This window comes from Podarcis pityusensis (assembly GCF_964106645.2).
Source record: "Podarcis pityusensis genome assembly, chromosome: 1".
Classification (NCBI taxonomy): Eukaryota; Metazoa; Chordata; class Lepidosauria; order Squamata; family Lacertidae; genus Podarcis; species Podarcis pityusensis.
The window spans coordinates 50108489-50134268 of NC_138028.1; the positions used below are offsets into that span (position 1 = coordinate 50108489).

The 25780-nt window shown below is 42.0% G+C and overlaps 1 protein-coding gene across 1 annotated transcript in view; it reads left to right on the forward strand.

The window, feature by feature from the left end:
* The window catches only part of MYBPC3 (myosin binding protein C3), a 73335-nt gene extending 47555 nt beyond the window's left edge, over window positions 1-25780 (forward strand). The window contains exons 22-33 of the mRNA XM_081021554.1: window positions 796-900; window positions 5609-5797; window positions 12238-12372; window positions 13540-13707; window positions 15489-15577; window positions 16642-16837; window positions 19119-19258; window positions 19993-20152; window positions 22620-22756; window positions 23548-23734; window positions 25020-25070; window positions 25706-25780. Of these exons, the coding sequence (XP_080877680.1) occupies window positions 796-900; window positions 5609-5797; window positions 12238-12372; window positions 13540-13707; window positions 15489-15577; window positions 16642-16837; window positions 19119-19258; window positions 19993-20152; window positions 22620-22756; window positions 23548-23734; window positions 25020-25030 (1517 nt within the window). The 3' untranslated portion in view covers window positions 25031-25070; window positions 25706-25780. The remainder of the gene's footprint in view (window positions 1-795; window positions 901-5608; window positions 5798-12237; window positions 12373-13539; window positions 13708-15488; window positions 15578-16641; window positions 16838-19118; window positions 19259-19992; window positions 20153-22619; window positions 22757-23547; window positions 23735-25019; window positions 25071-25705) is intronic.

Sequence of the window (25780 nt, forward strand, 5' to 3'; positions counted from 1 at the left end):
AATTCATGTATTTGTTTTATCAGGAGGTCACACTTTCTTTGAAATGAAAAAGCTACTTAATGTTAGACTCTTTAGATAAAAGTTGCAATGACAAATGCATCAAGACGAAGAATGCTTCCTGAAACGAAGAGGGAGTTTTATGCAGTTTGTTAGAATCATAAATAGGGTTACAGCACATTCATATGGGAACCTCTAAAATGAAGGAGTAAATCTGGTTGTGTGAATAGGGAATACTGAATCGTCAGAAGAGCCCTGCTGGATCGGATCAAAGGTCTGTTTACCATCCACTTCCCCACAGTGGCCAACTGGATGCCTCTAGGAAGCCTATAAGCAGGACTTGCATGCAATAGCCCTTTCCTCTTTGTGTTCCCCAGCAACTGAAGCTGTGTATATGCTATATATTTAAAACATATCACTTCCCCCAAGGAATCCTGGAAACTGTTTTAACCCCCCACAGAACTACCATTCCCAGGACCCTTAAGAAACTACAGTTCCCAGGATTCTTTGTTTAAAGCCATGTGCCTTAAATGTGTGGTGCACATGCATGTAGCCTTATATTGGCAGGCATAACTCTCAAGCTGTGTATAGCTATCATGGCCAGTAGCCATTGATAGCCTCACCCTCTCTGAATTTGTGTTATCCCCTCTTAAACTTGGTGGCTGTTACTACATCTTGTGACAGCAAGTTCCATAGGAATAGATTCTGTGGTGAATTAAACACTAGCAATAGAAATACGGTGTGCATGCATGTTTTGAAGGAAACAGGCAATCTTGTTACCTCTCTTTCTTTCTCCAGATGTACCTGACCCTCCTGAGGCTCCCGAAATCAGTAATGTTGGTGAAGATAACTGTACAGTGCAGTGGCAGCCTCCAAAGTATGATGGAGGACAGCCAGTGCTGGGTAAGAATTGCTATAGTGAAAACATCACCTGAAGGATGGTGATAGTAATGATAGTAGTAGTAGTAGTAATTTGTTATTTATACCCCACCCATCTGCCTTGTTTTCCCCAGCCACTCTGGTCAGCTCCCAACAGAATATTAAAAACACAATAAACCATCAAACATTAAAAGCTTCCCTAAACAGGGCTGCCTTCTGATGTCTTCTAAAAGTCAGATAGTTGTTTATTTCCTTGACATCTGATGGGAGGGCGTTCCACAGGGCAGGCGCCACTCCTGAGAAGGCCCTCTGTCTGGTTCCCTGTAACCTCACTTCTCATAGTGAGGGAACCGCCAAAAGGCCCTCGGAGCTGGACCTCAGTGTCCAGGCTGAACGATGGGGATGGAGACGCTCCTTCAGGTATACTGGGCCGAGGCTGTATCAAGAATGAGAAGGATTTTCTGTACATTCCCAGAAATACATTTGTACTGTGAATTATTATATTTTACAATATAATCATGACACTGTGAAATAGGCAAAAGTTCCTCAATTATCTCTTTGATTTCCCATATATCTAGTTTTTCTGTCATTTTGAGGACAATATGGGCATTGCTGCTATTTCTTGAAAGGGTGGTTTACTAAATACCCCACCAGTGCTGAAAGAAGATTTGCAGGGAGTGAGTCTTGCTTCCTGTGGATCACCTGGAGTGGGAACTGTGTTTTATTTATTCTGTTTAATCAAGTTTTAGCTCGCTTGCTATAAAAACAAACAAACCCTGAATTAGTTTGGAAGAAGAAGAGTCAAAACTCTAACACATGGGTAGGTAAACTAAGGCCCGGGGGCTGGATCCAGCCCAATTGCCTTCTAAATCTGGCCCGCAGACAGTCCAAGAATCAGCGTGTTTTTACATGAATAGAATGTATCCTTTTATTTAAAACAAATTTGAATCTCTGGGTTACTTGTGGGACCTGCCTGGTGTTTTTACATGAGTAGAATTTGTGCTTTAATTTAAAATGCATCTCTGGGTTATTTGTGGGGCATAGAAATTTGTTCATTTCCCCCCAAAAAATATAGTCCAGCCCCCCCACAAGGTCTGAGGGACAGTGGACTGGCCCCCTGCTCAAAAAGTTTGCTGACCCCTGCTCTAACACAATTCCTGTCTGCAAATATCTACAGGCAGTAACAAGTAAAATTATTCAGAATATGAACGTGCGTACAACACCAAGCAGTAAGTTTCTAATAAGCATCTGAAATACGCCAAAGTTGGTGCCTCCTGGGTAGCATTCCAGAGGCATCACTGCAATAAAGGTTTGCCTCTGCATTGCTGCTAGATAGCAGTCAGTCCATCATAGCACAACAAACACGGCATCCTCTGATAATGTTGACTGAACACATCTGTACGAGGCAAGGCCCCAGGTATCCAGGCCTGAGTAGTTAAAGGCATATGTTAATAACAATATTTGAAGGCGGCTCAGTTGCAAATAGGCTAATAGGTAGCTTTTGCATCTTTCTCAGGGGTGCTCAAAGTGGAAACCTGGACTACTGATAAGCATGTGCTCCACATAAACGCCTGCCGATTTCTCCCAATTTCAGCTGTTGTTCAGGAAACACACAAAGAGGAAGCTCAGACCACTTCTACTTCCTCTGGCAGTGCTGCAATGTGCAAAGCTGCTCTCACACTCGGGCACATTCAATGGAATACCCTTGAACAAGGTCACTAATGGGAATATCAAGTATCAAGATAGAAGGACAGGATGAAACTGTTACCAGAACCAGCTGAAGTTAAAGGACACACACTGCTGGCATGATTCAGCCGTTGAAACCACTGCCAAACTTTGGGTGAAATGTTAGTCAAAGCCCCACAAAAGTGCTATTTTACAATGGCTACCTGGTTTTAATGGGATAGGGATCACCAACCCTGTGTCCATGGGCGCAAAGTTGGTGGCCTTCATGTATTTTTGGAGGATTTGGGGGAGAGATGGATTTTTATCTGGGAATAGCAAGTACTTCTTTCACCTGTGGAAAATTTCTCTGCATTTGAGTGTGGATGCTCAAGGTGTGGGAGGGTAGGGAGATATGTGTATGTGGCATGTGGGGGGAGAGGGGGAGATATGGATGTGTGATCTGTATGTGGACGTGGTGAGCTTGTATATGTGGTTTGTGAGAATGAGGGAGAGGTGTATTGTCCAGCTGTTGGTATGTAAAGTGTATGAAAATATAAAGTGGTGTAGAAATGAAATAATAATTTATAATTAATAAGTGTGTGCAGGGAGAGGCGGGGAATGTGTGATTGGTAATCCCAGTAATAAAATAAAAGCTTTCATTAGATAGTATTCTAAACAAAAGAAGTGAATCAAGAGGTGCTTGTATCAGTTTTTGCATTTGTAAATTCCATAAGGATTTATTATGTACATTCAAGTTCCTCTTTATCACTTATTATATCTTATCAACCAGCGCTATTTTTCTAGAAAAAGAAAACTCACCATGAACACCTCCCTTGTTCTCTTATAATGGCAATAGCACCTGCCTGAGAGGTGCCAGAACTGAGTTCCAGAAAGTTCTGGCTAAAAAAAAAGAAAAAGCCCTGATCCATAGTAAAAGGTGTTGTTAACATCATCTATAGAAAATGGCTGTAACCCTAAATACGCTTGCTAAGGAGTAAGCCCCATTGAACACAGTGGGATCAGGGGTGGTGAGCATGATAGGGTGGTGCCATAGAGCTTTTCTCCCAGCAGCAGTGTTGCTACCACTTACCAGGACTGTAGGGTCAGGGCAGGCTACTGATGATGTCAGCGCTGTGTGGGCACAGCGAAAGAGTCAGTCCAGCAGTCATGACAGAACACCTGCGCAGGCATGAGTTCCCCACTGAGTTTGCCTTACCCTTACCTCATCCAGGTAACTAGCTGTGATGTTGTCAGAAGGGTGGGCCTTCAGCAGCACCCCACCATGCCACTCTCTTCTGAGTGAGATACTTCTAAGTAATAGTGTGTCAAGTTGCACTATACGACGACCACCTGTTATCAAATTCATTCGTAATCTTCAGTTCTGTGTCTTCTTGCTGTAATTAGTCATGGAAATGGCTACCCTTAAATCAAAGTTTGAGTGTGTCCTAGTAGACTGAAACATTCCCCCACTGCTTTCTGTGTGGTTCTATTTTTAATGCCCAAAGCATATCTCTGAGGCAAGTGAACTTCATTGAATTTACTTCTCGGTAAACGTGTATAGAATTGCACTGTTAATTAAGCACTGACCTAATTGGGCTGGTGGCTGATGTCATATATTATTTTAGAAGATGTGCAGGTGAGTGAGCACTTAATAATCTTGTTGACGTTATTAGGTCCTGTAATAGATTTGATGCAGTAAATGTAAAAAAAGGTCTGGTACTTGGGCTTGTTGTAGAGTTTGGTCCCTTGAGCCATATTCTTGACAAGTGATGAGTGGCTATTCTAAGTTGTTAGTCCATCTGTGATCATTAGAGTTTCCTTCAGTTCAACTCTCCTTAAGAAGCTAGTCCTTTCCCAGAATCGTTGTAAGGCAGCTAAAATGCCTCAGAGGTATGTGTTTTATACAATGTCGTCAGCATTTCTGAAAAGTGAGATTAACAGTGTTGATTCTCTTTCACAGAATGATATCGTCGCATTTTGACGAACAGCTGAACTTAGCACATTAGGCAGGATAGGAGAGCGGTTGTTACTGGGATCCAGAGTGGATCTAAAATAGTCCATACAAGGTTTGAACTGTATCCATTCTAGGGATCAGGCTTTAGTTGGTTACAGGGTACAGTCCTAGGCATGCTTACCTGGGAGTAAGCCTCATGGAAAACAGCGGGACATTTCTGAGTAAACAATTTTAGGATCCCGTTTCATGCCAGTAGATTAAGCAAATAAATCTGAAATGGATTAATAAACCAGAGCAAATGTTAAATCCATAAGGCTGTGAGTTAAAGGCAAAGCTTATTATCTTAAGACAGGCATAGGCAAACTCGGCCCTCCAGATGTTTTGGGACTACAACTCCCATCATCCCTGACCCATCCTGTTAGCTAGGGATGATGGGAGTTGTAGTCCCAAAACATCTGGAGGGCTGAGTTTGCCTATGCCCATCTTAAGAACTAGTAGGGAACGAAAGAGAAAATATTAAAGACGGTCTTTCCTTCTAACCATGTTACTTTCTCCTTGTTTTCTTACTAAATGATAAGTTATCTTGTTCTTTGTTCATTCAACAAAAACAGCATTAACTTGTATATTTTGGTAGTATGAAATTGGGGTACACCCAACCTAGCACAAGCATAGAAAAATTCATACGAAAGAATTTTCTACCCCTCTTCCAGTCGTCATCCACCACACCACACCCTGTGCTGTTGCTGAGGATACCCTGATCGACAGAAGATGCTTTTCAGGGATTGCAACAGGGATACAGCAAGGAGAGGGATGGAGAATTCCTTAGTACAAGGCTGGCTTGTGGTCATGTTAGTGTGGATGTAATACCACACACTTAAATGGAATTGACTGTGTAATTACCTAAAGGGCAGGTGATTGAGCAGCAAAATATTCTTTAATTTACTGCCTCCCTTAACCTATGTACAGAGGAACTAAATGGGAGAAGCTCTGAAATGTAAATTTGGTAAAACGGAGTCTGCTTTGGGAGTTTCTGTGCAGTAAAAGCAAAATGGCCGTACTTGTGTCTCTTGTAGAACAGGCTCTCTATCCGTGGTGTCTCTTTTCACTTTGTAGGCTACATCTTAGAAAGGAAGAAGAAAAAGAGCTACAGGTGGATGAGGCTGAACTTTGACCTTCTAAAGGACCTGTCATATGAAGCGAAGAGAATGATTGAAGGAGTTGTGTATGAGATGCGAATTTACGCCGTCAACTCGGTTGGTATGTCCCGGCCCAGTGCTGCCTCACAGCCCTTCATGCCAATTGGTGAGTGTCAACACACATTGTGTTACTTCTCAAACATACAATGGAGATGAAGAGACACATGGGCACACAATTACCTTCTCTTTCTCCACTCAGTAGGGACACAGAGTCCATATTTGTAAGACAGGTGGCTCCTTCTTGATCTGTTTTATCTTTTCTAACCTTTTTCTAAAACCCTCTTCGCAAATGGGAGTAGCAAGGTTCCAATTTCATGAAATTGCTGATGAATTTCTAACTGTTAAAATTAGAGGTGTGAGAGGCAAGCTGGGTCTCGATGAGAGAGGGGAACTAATTGACAGTGACCTCCCATTGCCTCTCAGCTTCCCCCATTCCCTTATGGGTGCAAATATCACCGTATCCCACCCAGTGCTTCATTACTCCCACCCCCTGCGGAGCTGCAAGGATAGCTGATTAAGAAAATATCCATGGAATTATTTTCTATAAATAATCATGATGACCCCACAGTGTTTCTATCAGTCCCTGAACTAAGAGCAAACTGTGGGAGTCTTTGAGGAAGGAAAGAACAATCTGAGCGCCTGAGGTAGAGCAGCAACAGAAATGACTAAAGTGGTGGTTCAGCTCACAGAAGACCATAAGGAAGGGGATGAGTTTTGTGAAGAAAAGAGTGTGCCACTACAAAACCCCAGCGATGGGCCAACAGAGAACGATAAAGAGCAGGAGGAGGCGATTAATTCTGATCTTCAGCCAAAACTCAACAGTTGGGCTGTGCAGAGCGAAGAAAGACAAGAACCTCTACAGGAATCAAGTGAACTAAAAGGTTCAGGGTTTTCTTGCAATAAGAAATGATATACTTGATTAGAAATAAGGCTCCATCCTACAACTATGGAGATGAGGCACTGGTTTGTAACATGCGTCGTGTGGTAATCCACCCATACTCCTGTGTGTGATGCACATGCTTTTAAAGACTGTTTTGAATGTTTGGCTTTAATTATAGTTTAAGAAGTGAGTAAAATGTTGCAGCAGGATGATGTGGGATGCTAACATTAGGTTCTCCATCTGCTATGTGATACTTATTTATTTTTTAAATGGTGTTATGTGGTAGGGAACATTCTGTATTTTTGAAATATTTAAAATAATGCACACATGTGTTTAAATACCACAGCTTTCCCTGGCTTATGATAACCACACACATGACATGGGGGGGAAATTGCTTCAGGTATTGTTATTTTTTCAAATACACAGAATCTAAATGATTTGAAAATGAACCAAAATGACTGAGTATCTGTCACTGCATGCAGAGACAGGCCCTTTGCAGTCTTTGTGAAATGTTTTGCCAAGGAGCAGAACAGCTTGGTTTTGCACAGTGGAATCTGAAGGGTGGAAATGGTACTTCTTAAATTCACAGCATCTTTAGATACAGGGAAACTTTTCAAAAGGGCAATGCTAGTACCAAAAGGGCAAATGCCAATTCTGACCATGTAGGTAATAATCTTGAACTTCTCTAAACTGACCCACTCCCCCAAATGTGAATTTATATAGTTGGTATTTATATAGTTGGTATACTATAATATTTGGATAGTCCTATACTGTATGTAACCCAAATATCTGCTGTACCCTGTCCTACATATTCTGGAATCACAGACACAAAACTCACATAGCATCTTCACTCTTTCACACATATGCATTTACACAAATTAGGATAGACTCTGGAGTCCCCATGTGTCAGTGGTGGGAAACCTTGGATCTGGAGGTCCAGTGATCCTCCAGGCCTCTCCGTTGGGCCTTTGCAATTCTCCCCAGCCTGCACCCCTCCCTGCCCCTGCTTTGCACCCCAAGTGTTCTTGTCTGGATCAAATCCTTAAACTCTTATAATGCCTCTTGTCTGGATGGAGGGTACAGTGGATTGGGTAAGTTTCAAAACTGCTGTACTGTATAAATTTATATTTGTTTCTCCACTTATTTTTGCCTCTGGCCTCACCCACCACTGGAGGCAGAGGCAGATTTAGGGCAATGTGAGCAGCATGGTTGCACTAGGTGTGCAGCCAAGGAAGGCGCCTTCTCAAAGCCCAGTAAGCACTTGTCTGGCTTTGGGAAGGAGATGTAATGGCTCTGACAGGGTCCCAGAGTTCTGTCTCCTTCCCAAAGCCAGGCAAGAGCTTACTGGGTTTTGGGAATGAGGAAGGAGGGCTTTAGGACCCTGCTAGAGTTCAGTACCTCCTTCCCAAAGCCCAGCTTAAGCCAACACCGCAAGGGCTGGTGGGAAGGTGTCAAATGGCCTCACACAGGGCAGCATTTTACCAAGGTCCTCAGATGGAAAAATGTTCCCCTACCAGTGTTCACACATGAACACTCTTCTCCCCGGGCTACTGTGCCTGAGATCACACAGATGAGCACTGCATATAGGAACTATGGGGTTTTCCACATACCACACATAAGTTATTGTAGATCCATTAGGACTTATGGATCCTACTGGTGTCATAACTGGGGCCCATGCATACTGAATTTCACTGGTCTCATCAATGTACCCTTCGAAGTGAGTTCAAAAACTGAATACTGTATTCCCTGTCTTAGACCGAAAGCTAGCAGGAGATTGGCATTCCCCTAACTTAGCAGAATTCCTACTACCAACTGGTGTGCAGTGATGTGCACTTTTGCTGTGCATCTACTGAATTCAGGACCTATAGCACTAGGACCACAGCTGCCTTGTAATGATATTCTTTGTTGGCTGCGTAAGGCATCGAGGTCTAGTTAGTGGCCATTTGCTAGTTGTGAGGTACAGAAATATAATTATTATTATTATTATTATTATTATTATTATTATTATTTATATCCCGCCCTACCTAGCCGAAGCCGGGCTCAGGGCGGCTAACAGCAATAAAATAATACAACATAATATGAAGTAAATCACTATCTATAATTAGGGTACATCTAGTTCATTTTTTGCTATTTTGCTTTATTATGAAGTCTTATGCTATTTATTAACCTACAACATTTCTATACCACTTATTTGCATTTCTAGGCAGTGTAGACAAAAACAATCCATATCCTTTTGCCAATATTTAATTTTGTCTGGAATGGATTCATCAAGAGCCATTCAAGCAGAAGCTTGGTGTCTCATCCAGTTATAAATTTAGCAGAAAACCTTTGTGTCACAAGAATTTATTCTAGAGAATGATGTTTTCTAATCTCTTGCTAGCGCCGTTTCCCTCCTAAAATCTCACTTTGAAGATCAGTAATTACCACATCATTTGTTTAGCAGCTACGAGTTTGTGACTGCAAGAACTGACTATTGCAATATATGCACTGTGGGAATGTTTAGAAACTGCAGTTAGTGCAGAATGCAGTAGCCTTGCTCCTGACAGGAACCAATCACCAACAGCATTGATTTGTTTTGTTTCTTTGTTTAATGATTTTTAATTGCTCCCACAAGTGGTAAAGTGGTGATACCCCCTGAACTGGATGACTTAAAAAGCCGATGAAGCAAATTAAAGTCCTGCTTTTGGGTTTCCAAAACACCCATATGTATCTGGTTGGCCACTGTGAGATCAGGATGCTGGGCTAGTTGGGCCATTGATCCGATCTCATTGCTCTTCTCATGTTCTTACTCCAGTCTTCAGTGGAAAAATGCTCCCTGACTTCAGGTTTACCATATAAAAGACAGAAATGGGACTGTAAGTGAAAAAGAAAAGGCACCAGTTCTTAGTAAAAATATAGCACCTCCTCACAGTTCCCAAATAGGCCTCAGCAGGTTGCCACAACAGGCTTGTATCCAACCTTCTGTTCCTCACAGGTGTTTGGAATTGATGGCCTTCACAAGGACTTAGGGGCCTAGATTGGCCAAGCTGGTGAAAGCAGCAGTGAGAGGAGATAGCAAAAGCTGAAGTTCTCTTTAATGTCTATAAGTCCTACCCTGTAGACATTGTATTAGCTGCTGAACAGCTTCCAATCCCAATTTAACCTATAAAGCTCTAGGCTGGATATACAGAACATATCTTAAAAGATCAATCACGTATCCCAATATGAGCGTTGCTATCCTTTGGAGTAAATAAATATTAAATCAACAAATGGGACTTCCGGGTTAGCGCCATCGGCAATGGCGGAGTTCCTCTGACTGAGAGGAACCCGCTCCGTGAAAATCGGGTCTTGCCACCGCGGCGAAGGCGGAGACCCTCTAAAAATCCCAGGCAGAGGAAGCCTGGGAACGTGGGATTCGGCTGACACCAGGAGCACCTCCCCTACTCGCAGGGAAACTCTTTTTTGGGGATCCGATGCGACGTGGGGTGAGTGGCGCGGTGTTTTGAATCAACCGCTACTTTTACGGAGTGAAGCCGCACAGCCGTTGCCGGAGAGCGCTGACTTTTTCCTGTGGACAATTGGACTATAAATAAGTACCCGTGAGTAGAATGGAAAATTGGATTAAGAGACATTTTAATTTGGCACTGAAGCGGGAAGGCTCTAAACAGGAAGTCCGCCTCCCGGTTTTGTAAATAGATTGAAGCAAAAACTTTGGAAGCTAAAGTCTGGAAAGTCGTATATAAAGGTCTAAATTTCCTTCAGTTATTACCACCAAAACCCCTCTTGGAAGCAGGAGAAAAGGGGGGGAATTTTTGACTGTTTAAGCCTGCAGGAGAGAGAGTAAAGAAAGATAAATTTCCACCGTCTCAAACCTGGGAACGGGGTGTCAGAGACAGAAATTTATGGGGAAGTTCATCGACTGTGAATGGAACGTCTTTTGACAGATAGTAAAAAAAGAGAAACAAATTGACTCCAATGTTGCCTCTTGCATTCAAAAGAAACAAAATATTTGAAAAATGAAAGTAATTTTCTTTTGTTGGTCCTGCTTTCAAAAGATGGATACAAATAGAAATTGTCTCCTCTAGAGGGAGCTTGTTAATTTGTTGCTGGAGTCGATCTGGGGATTTCACAGCTGTAAGATTAGGATCGTGAGACCAGACTCTGACCTTGAATAAAAATGTGTTTAGAAGAAGTTTTGGTGCTTGCTTTTTGCAAGATAAGCGCTTTGCTGGAGCAGATGCATGAGAAGATGGATTTGATGACTGTTGCAGTTAAAAACTTTGGACAAACGGCGAATACTCATATAGAAACCATTCAGGAACCAGCCCAGGAACTTGTTTTGACAGGGCAAGCGCAAGTGCAGAAGATAATGGAGGAGGTTGCTGTTGAACCTCAAGTAACACAAATGGAGAGATCCGAGGCCTTGCAGGAGCATAAGCTGCTGTTCTTGAAGTTTGAATCTGGAATGGACCAGGGGGGGTCTGGAGTTGTGAGGGCTCTTAATTTTGGAAGGACTTTGAAACATGCTTTTAAATACTTCCTGGATTACAGTGTTGACTGTGGGGAATGGGACTGTGGGGATTGGGCTGATTTGCTGAGGGGAGATGGAGATATTTTTGGATTGGAGTCCTCCCAAGACCTACCCCCCAATGAGAAAGGAAAGAAATAAGAAAAAGATCAACAAAAGACAAAGTAAAGGGCAGGTATAAACAAGAAGAAGATCTGCAGAAGGGACATGGAAAAGACTTAAAAGCCTCGGACATAAGATCACCAGGTTGATGGACTAGATGGAATGGACAAGAAGGACTGACAAAACCCGAGACCAGGAAGAAGAGACGTTGGATGAAGATTGGAAAAAAGTTTTTTTTTAAAAAAAAAAATTATTTTGAGAATTAGTGTAAAATTAATGAGTATTAGGAAAAATGTTGGAATGAAACTATTTGGCTTTAGTAGAAATGATATAAGGAGTTATGTACAAATAAGTATTAAGTTTTAAGTTTTAAGGGGTTTTTTTACGGTAAGATAAGGTTAAATAAATTAAGGTAAATTGAATGACAGAATATAGTGAAAGATGGAAAGGATTTGTTGAGTTAATTAAAAGGTTAGATCGTTAAGATAAATTATATAACAAAAATTGAGAAAGATGGAAAGAATTTGCTGAAACAATTAATTAAATTAGAATACAGAAAGGGAGGTGTGAGGAGGTCGATGAAATAAGTAAATGAAAGATAAAGATATGGAACATTGGATGTGTGTTTTAATGTTATTGTTTTTTTTTGCTGTATTGTTGTATTCTTTTTTATGCTTTTCCTTTTATGTATTGTAATGTATGTTTTGTCAATTTTTTTTGTTGGTTCCTTTTTTTTCTTTTTTCTGTAATTCTTAAACTTTTAATAAATATCATTTAAAAAAAATTAAATCAACAAATGTACAATGCAGGACTATGATCCACATTTTGTGGAAGTCAACAATCCGTTGCAGGGATTCTCTTCACAGGTAGTATTTTTATTCTGACAGGTAATTTGTGGTGATAATCATTTTAACTGGATATAGATTGTATTGCTTGTTCTATCTTGCGAAGTTTTAAGCATCTGTAAGCCATTTTGATAATTTTAATATGAATGCTACAATATATTATTAGCACTTTAAAAATAACCCAAAGGCTCTGGATTTTCTATTCTGTTTAGCTCCTCCAAGTGAGCCAACACACTTCACAGTAGAAGACATTTGTGATACTTCTGTTACTTTGAAGTGGAGACCCCCTGAACGAATTGGAGCAGGAGGCTTGGATGGCTACAACATTGAGTACTGTAAAGAAGGATGTGAGTAAGCCCCTGGTGCCTTCAGAATTGTTGTCACATGCACATCATACACTAAAAGCCCAAGGCTTCCCCCAAAGAATCCTGGAAACTGTAACTTAAGGGTTTGGGGAATTGTATTTCTCTGAGAGATAAACTACAGTCCCAGGATTGGTGGGGAGCCCCATATGCTCTAAACATATTTTAAATGCATGGTGTGGACGTCACCACTTTAACAGTCATGGTTTCCCCAAAAGGATTGTGAGGAGTGGAGTCTGTTAAAAAAAACCACGGTGCTTAGGAGAGCCTTACTAAAAAGTTCCCAGGATGAGTCTTAAAGTGGTTTTAAAAGCAGAGCTGCCCATCCATGAGGCAGCTAAAGTGCAAGCAGTGGCGCTACGCTGGCCCCACTGCTTATACCACCAAGAGAGAGGTAAGGTATTCTGGCATGTGGCATTGCCACTTGTCTTCCACACCCCAAGGCAGAGAAGCCGAGCAGCAATATTTTGAGGAGTGTGCCAGCTCCTACCAAGTTCATCAAGAGCCAGGGCATGGTGGCATTGGATGTGGAGGCACAGTGCAGAAGTAGCAGGTGGCAATTCCCATTTTGCCTCAGGTGGCAAAAAAAGAGCAGGCTGCTGCTGTTTAAGGGTATTGAAGTGGATGGTGTGAGTGATCTAGGTTCTAGGATAATCAGTTTAGCCACCTTTTAACTGAGAAAGACAGTAGCCTTGGCGAGATAAAGGAGATGGAGGATGGTATTGGTACAGAATGAAAAGCAACGTGCATCTGCCTTCAAACATCTGAGATTAACGGGGACAGAAATATTGTTCTCCAGTAGGGTCAAGCCCCAGAGATTCCCTTTTAAAGGAATTAACGATTACCTATATTTCTGTGATCATCACATTCTTGCATGTCTTTGAAACATTTTGTGAAGTTGTTGTGTCTTATAGTGCATTGGATGCCATGGGTGCTTTGGCTGTTATTTTGAAAGCTTTAGCTGTGATTCCAAAAGGCTGAATGCCACCATTCTGGAATATATGAAGCAGTGGTGCAAATAGAAAACATGAGTAAAAATGCTTGGTATTGTGCCTTCAGGCATAGTTCTGTAAACCTCTGCTTGAAAAGCTTTGCCTAACAGTAAGTGATCTTAATAAAAGTAAGTGAAAGTAAGTGATCTTGCATTTGCAGCTACAGAATGGATCCCAGCACTTCATGGCCTGATTGAGCGCACCTCTGTCCTGGTTAAAGATTTGGTCACAGGAGACAAACTTAATTTTCGCATCACTGCTGTAAACTTGGCAGGTGCAAGTCAGCCAGCTGTTACAAAAGAGCCAGTTACTGTCCGAGAGATCTTGCGTAAGTATCTAGGGAAAGCCAGCACTAGAATCACTGAAATCTCACCACTTGGAGATCTGGGGTATGGATCTGTATTAACCCGCAGAACTTTGGTTCTGATATGCAATAAACCGGTGTCCCTAATTATTAATATAATAATAATAATATTTATACCCCGCCCATCTGGCTGGGCTTCCCCAGCCACTTTGGGCAGCTTCCAAAAAAAATATTAAAATACTGTAATACATCAAACATTAAAAGCTTCCCTAAATAGGGCTGCCTTCAGATGTCTTCTAAAAGTCTAGTAGTTGTTGTTCTCTTTGACATCTGGTGGGAGGGCGTTCCACAGGGAGGGCACCACTACCGAGAAGGCCCTCTGCCTGGTTCCCTGTAACTTGGCTTCTCGCAGTGAGGGAACCACCAGAAGGCCCTCGGTGCTGGACCTGTGTCAGGGTAGAACGATGGGGGTGGAGACGCTCCTTCAGATGCTCTCAGGGGTGGAGACTGAGGCCGTTTAGGGCTTTAAAGGTCAGCACCAACACTTTGAATTGTGCTCAGAAACGTACTGGAAGCCAATGTAGGTCTTTCACACAACTTTTAAAAATTACTTTCTTCTCAGTACAGCTCTCCTTCTCCCTGTGAGGTTACTGGGCATTTATTTCTGATATTTCATGCTTGGTGTGGATTGTTGCTTAGGGGAGTGAGGCCAAACACCCGGCTGTCTGTCTGGTGAACATTCATAATCTCGGTCATTAATCATCACCTTGTCTGTAGCCCAAGAGTACAAGTGGTCTAATTCAGTTGGCTGGAACCCAGAAAGACAGCTCAACTGATATAACTTCTCAATCCTTATTTCTGTGTGGAGTTCTAAAAGACATGACCCGGATTCTATTAACACCAGAATGACCCAGAGCACTATTATTAAACTACAAGCACAGGGCATCCCAAACCCAGAGGGACTTACTTAAAGGCAGGGGGGATTCAGACAGAGTAAAAGTCACAGATAAAGAGAACCTCCTTCAGTGAGTCAGAAGCAAACAGACAACTCATTATTATCCCCATTCTCCCAGCTGTGATCATCCTATATGTTGTTGGCCTCCAACTCCCATCATTCCTAGTCAGCATGAGTAGTGGTTGGGGATGATGGGAGTTCAATCTAGAGACCTGCAAATTAGCCACCTTGCTCTAAAACATCAATCACTGGAGACAGCCAACTCTGCAAACCAGAACAAAACGTTGCAGCATCAATTACTCCTGTCCAGTGTTGCAGCCAGCCATGCCCTAGAACACATCCCAGAGTCCCCTGTCATAGGGGTAGGTGATATGTGGTGCTCTGACTAAACCCATGCAGCTGGTAAGGATGGAAATGTTAACATTGTTATCAACAACCCTCTCCCCACCCTCCTCTCTCTCTCTCTTTCTCTTTTCCCTCTCCTGAAAGAAAAGAGTCAGGGGTGGTGATCATCTCGGCCCCATGTGGCCCACAAGAGATTATGCATGTTAATTGTATGGCTCTTAACGATAATGGCTGCCTACTTCCCTGATGTATAAAGCGGTTCCATCGCTTCTATTTCTCAGATATTACAATATTTGCCACTGGTACAAACTCAGTTGAAGTCAATAATGTAGAATCGTATTCAGCTACTGAGTATCCCTAGTAGGATCACGACAGCTTTCTTTCAGAATTTATTGGATTTCTACAAACTTTAATTGCTAGCAGGGACCTTCAATTTTTCTGAGACATATGACATATCTAGTAAGTTGGAGAAAAAACCCTGACTTCATAATCCTCTGATCCACAGAGCGTCCCAAAATCTGGTTGCCACGCAATCTCCGACAGACTTTAATGAAGAAAGTGGGCGATACAATCAACATTGTCGTTCCTTTCCAGGTACTCGATTGAATCTGCTATTCAAACTCTTCCCTTCAATCCAGCAATTCCCAGCAGACCACTGTACTTCAGGAGCTCTCCCCCTGACCCATTCCAGATTTCCTTATTTGTTTAATGGAAGGGTAGCTTTGTGCATCATTAAACACAGAGATGCAGTTTCCATTTCAACGAATAAGAAAACAATGTTCACTTCAGAATAGTCTACATGGCTTATATAAACCTGGAGTCCTGTGCTTTCCTAGCTCATTCAATTTGACAGTCACGCGGTTTCAAAACCTATATATCAGTTTTAAGGTCTGTTCAGATATTTTCAGGGAGCAAATATAGGTGAGAACTATTAAGTCAACCATGTCACAGACAAGACAGTTATAAAAGGGATCTGATGTCTTTATGTGTGAGTTATGACTATGTGCAAAAGTGTCATATGAATGATACAGGGAGTGAGCAAAAACGGAATAGTTGAACAAGAGATAATAATTTTCTTCAGATGAAATAGGGGATTAAAGGCACAAACTACTCAAGAATTCACAGCTGGGCAGTAACCTTTATGTGAACCAACCAAAATGTCAAAGAATAGTGAGCAAGCTTTCAAGTTCTCTAGAACTCTTTATCAGGCTGGATGTTATGCAAAGCAGGAAGTGGTAGAGAAGACAAACAAAGAGCCAGGTCAGTCTGGGTAACTGCTGGCCTTTATGTTTCCAAAAGTGGGGGCTGGCCATTGCTAGGGCAAGCAGAGACCTGCAGTCCCTAGTAGACTAATCCAATCTGGAAACTCCATTCTGAGATTGAGTCTAAATACAGACCTGAAGGCAATAATCAAGCCAATGTTTTCTTTTTTGTTTGTTTTGTCCTCTTTCCCTATCCTACCCTCCTGCTTTGAGTAGCATCCAAGCTGAGGAAGAATACTGAAGGATTCAAAAGCTTGCTCACTATATTGTGACATTTTGGTTGGTCCTACTAAAAGTTTAGTCCAGCTCTGCATTTTGGAATGGACCAACATGACTTCCTTTGCACTTTATGTGCCAAGTACTCAGTAGCTTTGCTTTCCATTTTTTCTTCTGCAGGGAAAACCTAGACCTAAAGTTATCTGGACAAAGGATGGTCAGCCAATAGACTCTAAGGAGGTGGGAATTCGAAACAGCAATACAGACACCATTCTCTTCATCCGAAAGGCTGAGCGCCACCATTCTGGAATATATGAAGTAGAGGTGCAAATAGAAAGCATGATAGATAAGGCTACTATTACCATTCAGATAATGGGTAAGGAACTGTTTGGAGTCTTATGAATGTCCCATTTAAACACAGTCACTTTAATGCAGGGATTTGGTGCAGGTGTATGTACAGCACTTCAAGTACTCACAGGAATGCTCCTGTTCTTATCAAAAAAGGCAAGTGTGGCTGTATGGTGGCTAACAGACTGAGCTACTTCTAAAATTGTCTCTGCCAGGAACCCACTAGATGGCCTCAGGCATCTAAACCTAAATTTCCCCCCTTCCTGATCTGCAGTATGTTGATTTACCTTACAGTAGGAGTGGGGAACTGGATCTGGCCCCTATCTCTCTCCACCAGGCCAAGTTAACAGGTGGGCAAGGTTGCCCACATGGCTTCAAACAAAGCCATAAGGGCAAATACATAGCCCCATGCAAGCATGTTGACCCTATGATCAGATGCTCATTGAGGCTTACAAAGTGCCACACACACTCCAGGTGGACAAAGCAAAAACCAGGGCAGAGAATGAGACTCTACTCTCCATCTGTTTTGTTTGTTTAAACCTCCAGGGTTTAAAGCCAGTTTGAATGAGCAGAGCAGCCTTGGAAAGGGCTTTCAAATAGCCTGAGTTGCATTTTGAAGTCTCACCAATCAGGGTTTCTCAGTGCAATATCGTGGGCAGGATCCTGCTTGCCACCCCCCTCCAACCTGCCATCTCTCCCCCTCCCCACCCATATATGGTGTCGGTCAGGTGTGCATAGCCTTGCCAGTCAAATAGTGATGCCTGGCCAGCCTGATTGGACCTGCAGGTCAGGATTACAGTTCATGCATGTGAAGCAATTTGACTACTTGAAAGTGCTGTATACAAATGTCAAGAGATATTTTCTTTTGGACGCACGGAGCAGCTTCTGTCACTGAAATGAATGGGAACACCCACGTGTACACAAAGGGTGACCCCCCCCAGTACCAGGACAATGAACGTCTGCGTGCAATGAATTCAACAAAGCTGTGACTGCATGTAGCAACTGACAAAAACATGAACTTTATTATCTCTAGCTACCCCCTCCAATGTGGCCCATTTTTATCCAGCCTTTTTGGCAGCAGGAGGCTTGGCAGCAATAAAATGCACAATACTTCAGAACAAAATTTAAAAGCCACTTACACAATTTATAAAGAGAGAGAGAGCAATGAGTGACGTCACTCAAGCAGCTTAGCAGCATCAGTTCAGCTAATTGCCTTTTCTCCTTCAGATCCCATAAAAACCAGCTGGCTATTAAAATTTCTTACAAAGGCTATTCCATGTGTGTGTGTGTAAATCCTGCTTAACATTACTGACGCCACAGCTCGCAGCTGTAATAACCAATGTAAGATTAGCGCTGTGAGTTTCTTTCTGCTGCTGTCTAAGATTTGAACTCCATACATAATGTGAAAAAAATTCCATAAGGATGCCAGATTTGGATGAGAGCCACAGTACAGGGTGAATGGCCCAATCCTTTGCCTGTGCAAAAACATGTTGGGAGCCATGAAATCCACACAACACATGTAGGCTGTTTACAGACTCCTGCTTATCCTGCATCCAGTACGCTCTCTCTCGTTTGATTTTTTGTGTGATATTAATAATAATAATATTTTCTAATGTATATAAAATAGTGATAACAGTATGATTTGGGAGCAGAAAAGATGAAGGCAGAACTGATTCAGTTGCTGTGAAGTGGTGTACATATCATTTGGAAGGCTGAGAACCTGGTCCAACATTCCCAGGGATAACTAGTGAATTACTCACAGAGCATTTGAAGAGTCTGTTAGAGAGCTAACTTTCTTTGACAGGTGTCTTGCTAAGAAGGGATTAATGGATGTAGCCAATAGACATATGCTGCTGCCTTTTGGATTCAGACATAAATTAAAGCGATGACATGCTGGACTGAATTTCAAGAGAAAGTATTAATTATTCTAAGCTTCCAAACAACCATAGGTACAATAAATGAGAATCTTTGTCAGTTATGGCAATGCTAACAAAAGCTGGCATTCATTTGCAAATTGTTCCAGACATTCCCAAAGTGGGAGCAAATAATGGAGCAATATTAATTGGAGATGTCAACCTTAAGTGTCTGTGGAAGGTATGTGTGCATTGAGCTATACAGCAGTCTGCAGGAGTTAGTCTTTATCTTGCCAATATTGTTTTGGGACACTGGCTCAGTTAACAGAACATTTTTGATGTTTGTCTATTACCAATGGCCATCAGCTAGCAATAGACGATTTAAGTCTTGCTCCTTTTTCTTCCTGAAGATACTGAGTGGTAGATCTTGAATACCTTTTGTATGACTTTCTGTAGACAAGCCTGGCCCTCCTCAGAATGTAAAGATTGTGGATGTGTGGGGATTCAATGTTGCACTGGAATGGAAACCACCCCAGGATGATGGCAATGCTCCAATAACAGGATACACTGTCCAGAAGGCAGACAAAAAAACAATGGTAAGGGTAATAGGCTGAATGAGTGTATGAATCCACCCTAAAGTATGTACAGTGAAACCGTAATACCTTGAGTCCTAGCCCATTACTCAAAATCATGTCAGCAGGAGAATGGTGGTTTTGGGCAATTGCACTCCATACGAGTGGCTAGCTTGGAGCTGCACAAAATATAGAAGCGGAGCATAATTGAGAAGCCACACTTGGAATATTTATCCATGATAAATTACAAGATTTGTTGTTGTTTAGTAGTCTTAGTCATGTTCGACTCTCCCTGACCCCATGAACCAGAGCATGCCTTGGAAACTTTCTTCTCAAAAGCTTCTCCTTTTTATGTCCATGGAGTTTTCTTGGCAAAATACTGGAGTGGTTTGCCAGTTCCTTCTCCAATCACAAGATAGGCAAAAGCAAAAATGTAAGATGTGAGAAACTCCCTCCCTTCCTATTTATGACTTTAACATCTATGACTGGAGGTCTTTTGCACTGCTGAGAAAACACGAACATACTCAGCGGCAGTCACTGGATTTATTAGAAATTATTTCTGACACAGTGGTTGCCAGAATTCTGGGTTGCCAGTCAGGCTGATGGGGAAATCCCGGTTTCCACTATCCCCCCAGCTGCACCCCAGTATTTCACCTGCCTGTGTTGTACTTGTTTTGGGGATTCTACATAATGTTCCAAAAATCCAGACTGTGACATTCACAAGATCTGATTTTCTGACAATGGATCATTTATTTCAGGAATGGTACACGGTTTTTGAGCACTATCGGCGCACTAATTGTGTAGCATCAGATTTGATCATGGGAAACGAGTACTATTTCCGGGTCTTCAGCGAAAATCTGCATGGGTTGAGTGAAAATGCTGCCAACACCAAAAATTCTGCCTACATTAAAAAAACAGGTAACAGAGAGTACCTAAATTGACATTTTCAGGAAGGGGATCTGAAGAACTAAAGCAAATTATACTGGTTGCAAAGCTATCAGGTCTGTTCGATAGATTTATTGCTTTATTGTTTGGCGCCCAGCCACACTTCCCCTGCGGGCCTCTGCAGCTTCTGTTTACGCAGTGTGGCTTGAGAGCGTCGTAAAGCAATTAGCAGAAATTGCACAGCGTCTGTGTGTCAAAAGGGCAGTAAAATCAGTCCAGACGTTTCTTCTATCCTAATATCTCTTTATTGGAAACAAAATAGCGTATTTACAATCCACAACAGCCATCAGTCTGTAGCTGCATCTTCTCTGCCTCCTCTCTCTCCTTGCAGTGGCTGAACTGAATGCTTTCGATTTCCACTCAGTTCACAGCATACCAAGCTGTTTACGTCATGTCCTGGCTTACTTCCCTTGTAAGCCCGTCCCCTCAAGCACGAGACATAGAAGGTTAACCCTTCACTACACCCAACAAGGTCCTCTGGGCCTTATTGGTAATTTAAAAATCGAGAATTTGTTGGGTCACAGAACTCAATTTGAAACTGATTTTCAAATGAAAATATGCATCTTGTTCCTAAGATTGGCCTTTGATTGGAAAAGTGGCCAGTTTAATAAGATTTCTAGGAAATTAGAAGTGGATTTGGTTAACATCTGTTCTGGGTAAATTGTAGCAAGCATTTTTAAAGATAACATTATCATGCACATTATCAAGTCTTGCTCAGGAAGAATCAACTTGCACATTGTGGCAAAAAAAAAAATGTTCACATAGTGCATAGTTGAACTGTAGGATTCACTACCATAAGCTTAAAGTTGGTTTTGAAATTACCAACTTAAAGACTGTTTCAATGAACTTAAATGTGCACTGCCTGGAGAGAAAGGCACTGGTCCTGTTATGTTTCTTGTGCAAATAAAGTTCATTTCAGATGGGGAAAAAGACAGTTAGATAAATTCATAGAGGATAAGGCTATCAATAGCTACTAGTCATGATAGCTATACTCAAGCCCTAAGTTCAGAAGCTTCATGCTTCTGTATACAAGTCATTGGCGAATAAGAGTAGGAAAGAGCTATTGTGCTCAAGGATGATGTGGCATTCAACCAGGGAAGGGGAGATCCATCCCTCCTTCGGGTAGCACCATTAGCTAGTTGTTCCTATGACAACATGGTCAATTCTTTGGTAATGCAGATAGGTTGCTTAAATGACTTGGCCACGGCCATTATCTTAACAAAGGACTTATCCACACTGCCTCTTGTGCTGCTGCTTCTCCTCCAACCCCTCACAGGAAAAACTGCTCTGTAGCACTCATTCAGAGCAAATGGCAATTCAGGGCTTATTTGGATTGAAATTTGCTCCAATTTACAGCTAAGAACTCGTTTTCCATGGGGAAAGAGTAGGGTAATGGGAAAACTGTTTAGACCTGTGCTTTTAGTCATGAGACAAGTGGACAAGATCCTTGATATGTGTTGAAATAATACAGGTTTATTGGAAGGTAGTTTTCAAAAGCGGTGGTATTTGATGATTAGCACACCATTGTATTTGGTCTTTGACAGCTGACATGGAATGGAACTTTTTGTTCTTAAATTATTTGATAAGTAACATGCAATAACCATTAGTATTTGATAGCTGCCTGCCAAACTCACAGCAATCAGCAAATGCAAACAAGGCTAAAACATTCCAATTCATAATCTGTAATGCAAGGTAGAATTTGGCCTTGAAATTTATCATTCATAAATATAGATGGCAGAATGTCAAAAAATTCCAAAGCTCATTATAGCATGATGTGGGAGGAATGTGTGAAAGCACAATGTGGGAAGAGTAACAGCTAGTTCCGAACCTTCTGCCACGCCAAGGAGACCTTAAACAAGTGTGATTCTGAATGGCTAGAGCCAACAGGGGATAGGAATTGGATGAGACCCTGCCCTATTGATGCTCCAAATGCTAGATGTAAATGGCCAGCATTCATTCCTACAGGGAAAAGGAGAAGTGAGCCAGCATCAAGGAGTAGGACAGGGGAAGTGAGTGCGTGCTGCAGAGAGGTATAAGGTGGGGGGGGGGCAGAGGAATTTAGGAGTGGAGAGTGGAGTCTCCTGCCCTCTTGCTTTTTCAGCTAGGAGGGCAGGAGACCTGAAATGAAGGGGGATGCAGTGATAGAAGATGGAAAGGGGAAATGCTCTGGAGCTCCCAACCCATTCATATTAGGTTCTCCTACCCATGTGCTAAATAAAGGCTGCTGCCTCGCTGATATATCAAGAGAGAGAAGTAGAACACCTTAGATGTTCCTTCTCTTAAAAAAAAACCAAAAAACCGAAGGACAGGCAGAAGATATCATCCTGGTTCTTAATATTTCAGTACAATTTCAGCTGCCAGTTTTAAAATTATGTTAAATCATGGGCAAGATTAAAAGAAGTGTGCGTCTGACTTTGTTTCTACCCACCCTAAACTACAGGCACAGATTATAAACCCCCCAACTACAAAGAACATGATTTCTCTGAAGCACCAAAATTCACTCACCCTCTTCCAGATCGCTCCGTGATCTCTGGGTACAATGCTACGCTCAGCTGTGCTGTAAGAGGAAGCCCAAAGGTACACACACCTCTCTTCTCAATATGCAGTTAAGTGAGCGAGGGGAACATTGGTACCCTTAGTGAGCAAATAATGCCATTCTTCCAGTTGACTTGGCTGAATAAATTATATGGCTTTTGAAGCGGGGGGGGGGGGAGCTTACAGGCAGGTGGACCAGAAATGGGGTGGGTGGGGGTGAGGAGAGCTGCTAAATAGCAGGGAGATCTTGAAAGAGAGCCTATGTGCTGATATTGCAAGATTTCAGGACCAGAAGTCAGCCTAGACATTAATATTAGCAGCATCACCTGCTGCTACTATAATCCACCCTTCACTATCAGGTGCCAGGCCAGGTTACAACATTACATGTCTAGGAAGAGCAGAGAGCCTGCACACCTTGTGTGGAGAGCAGCAGGAAAAGAACAGGGGGTGGAATTAGAGTGGACTGCAGGAACAGCACTGATGCATAATACAAAGTGGTGGGATACAGCCAATGAAAAAGTCTTGTGGCATCTGTTGACTGAAGAGGGCTAATAGGAAGAGGACTTTCATGCTGATGGACTCTCCTCCCCTTTCTGAGGCATTGGTGGGCCTGAACCACCTCCTCAGCAGATCCCCAGGTCTTCTTCAGCTGCACGTTTCAATAATTTTTACTTTGCAAGGTGTTCCTTGGAACAAAGCTGCTCAGATGAAACATTTGTCTTACAAGGTTCAAAGAAATGTAGGTATTCCAGTGGTTAAAAATAAAATCTCTCAGTTGGTGGTACCCCTCACCCCATGTTTCGTCTTTGCTTTCCCTATTATCATATACTTAGCCAAAAATCTTCTGGTTCAAAAACAAAGTGGACCTTTCTGGAGATGCCAAATACCGCATGTTTAGTAAGCACGGAGTGTTGACTTTGGAAATCCGGAAGCCCAGCCCATTTGATGGAGGCCTCTACACTTGCAAGGCCGTGAATGAATGCGGTGAAGCTGAAATAGAGTGCCGGCTGGATGTCAGAGGTAATGAGGAGGATGCCACACACTCAGTACTCTAAGCTTAAGCAAAAAAAGTTTCTCCAACATTTGAGAGGTCCCTTTAAACAACAATAGCTAACTAGTGGGGTTCCTTTGGGGTCAAAAGACAGCTTCAATGTTTCTTCCACGACTCGAGTAGGAATGAAGCTGTTTCATAAGAGTGAATGTTGAGCACAACCAATGCAGAGTTGACTGGATTAGATGCTTCCTTGCAGTTTATTAGTCTGTCTTGGAGCCAGGTAGGTATATTACTCATTGTAGAACTTTGCTTACATAGCTTTTCAGCATTGTTTCATAGGAGCTTTCCTATGCAAATTGCAATCCACAGAAGAGGGTTGTAGCAACCAGTAACATGCAGAGAACAAAGCTGTGGGCGGTGCTCCCAAAATGTATACGGGGCTATGTCTATTTTCTGTGCATAGCAGGATACATGGATATGTATTGTGTGCATCTTCATTCGCACTAAAGGGTTGAGGAAGACAGTATTCAATTATGCTGACCCCACTCCATTCACATATTATATAGGCCACCTTACCTGTGTCCAGTGACATCCCATACTGCACAAGCAAGGCAACTGCTGGATAAAGATGACTGCCAGGATAAAAAATGATGGGTAGTGGAGTGTACAGTACTTTACCCACACACAAGGTAGAAAGTCTTCCCATATCTGGAGGAGCTGTTGGCTGCCCCCCAGATTACAGAGGCCTAGCTGGCCTCAGCTAGGATACAGCATTTAATGTCACCAGTCCCATGCTGTGGAACCCTCTCCCAGCAGAGATTCAGGATGCACCCTCGTTTTTTACTTTCCATCATCTCTTGAATACCTTTATTCATGAGCATAGCCAGGATTTTTGTTGGGGGAGCAGAACCTCAGATTTGTATTTTGATTCTGATTCATTTAGGGGGGCAACTGCCCCCCCACTATGCCCATGCCTTTCTTAGCAGGGGTTCAATTAACTTTTCACTTTATATATTGTTTTTTTAATGGTGTTTTGTATTTTGTTGCTGCAACCTGCCTTGATATTTTATAATATGGCAGTATAGAAATTCTGCTTATAAATAAATAAAAACAGAGAGATTGTGCTGTAACAGTTTTACCTAGCTAAATCCAACATTATGAGAAATGAAATTACAGTAGTGAGTGAGCAGCACATTGGATCACAGTCCTCTGGATCAGGGACACTCAAGTTAGTAGTCATTGTTAAGAAGAAAATACACTTCGTCTGGTTGCAGCATTGTCAATTAGTATTTCTCTTTTTGCTTTCTGCAGTTCCACAGTAGAATTCTGAACTAATGGCTGTCATCGAGTCCAGATGTGGAGGCAAGTAATTCTGTAGAAATCAGATGCTTCTGAAGCAGGTGGTTTAGTAGCAAAGGGATGGAGAGTGAGAGAGATAAAAGACCAGACACAAAACCTTCTACTCATTTACAAATTCTGGCTTCTGGCTCCCAGAAACACAAGCTGTACTAACCCTATGCTTCCTATAGGGCTCACTCTCAGGAAAGTTAGAATGTGCCTACAGATGCCATTCAATGAGGTAGAAGACTAGACTGTACTAATTCAGAGTACATGTAAGGAACGTTTTTAATATTCCCCTACACCAAAAAACAAACAAACAAAAGCTACATCTCTCTTAAAATAGAAAATCCATACAGAAGGGACAGGGCCCTGATGTGTTAGCATTCTGCTTACTGGGAGCTTTATATGTGGAATAGTATTCAAGAATGGCATTCCCCACTTGCAGTCTGAAATGGCACCACTCTCTCCACTATTTCATTCTACTTTCCATGTAGACTACGCTTTGCAGTAGTCTAATTTATTAGCTAATTTATTAGCTAAATGAAAATGTAGGTGTTATGATATCTATAGTAAAAAAAGGGGGGGAAGTATTAATTCACTGTTGAAACATCATACATGCTTGCTTGCAGCACTAAATCCTTCATTCTGTCTTTCAGGTCATACTGGGAATGGAACATAGCAGAAATGCAGAAAATAAGTGAATAAAAGACAACCTGAGATTATCTAAGTAA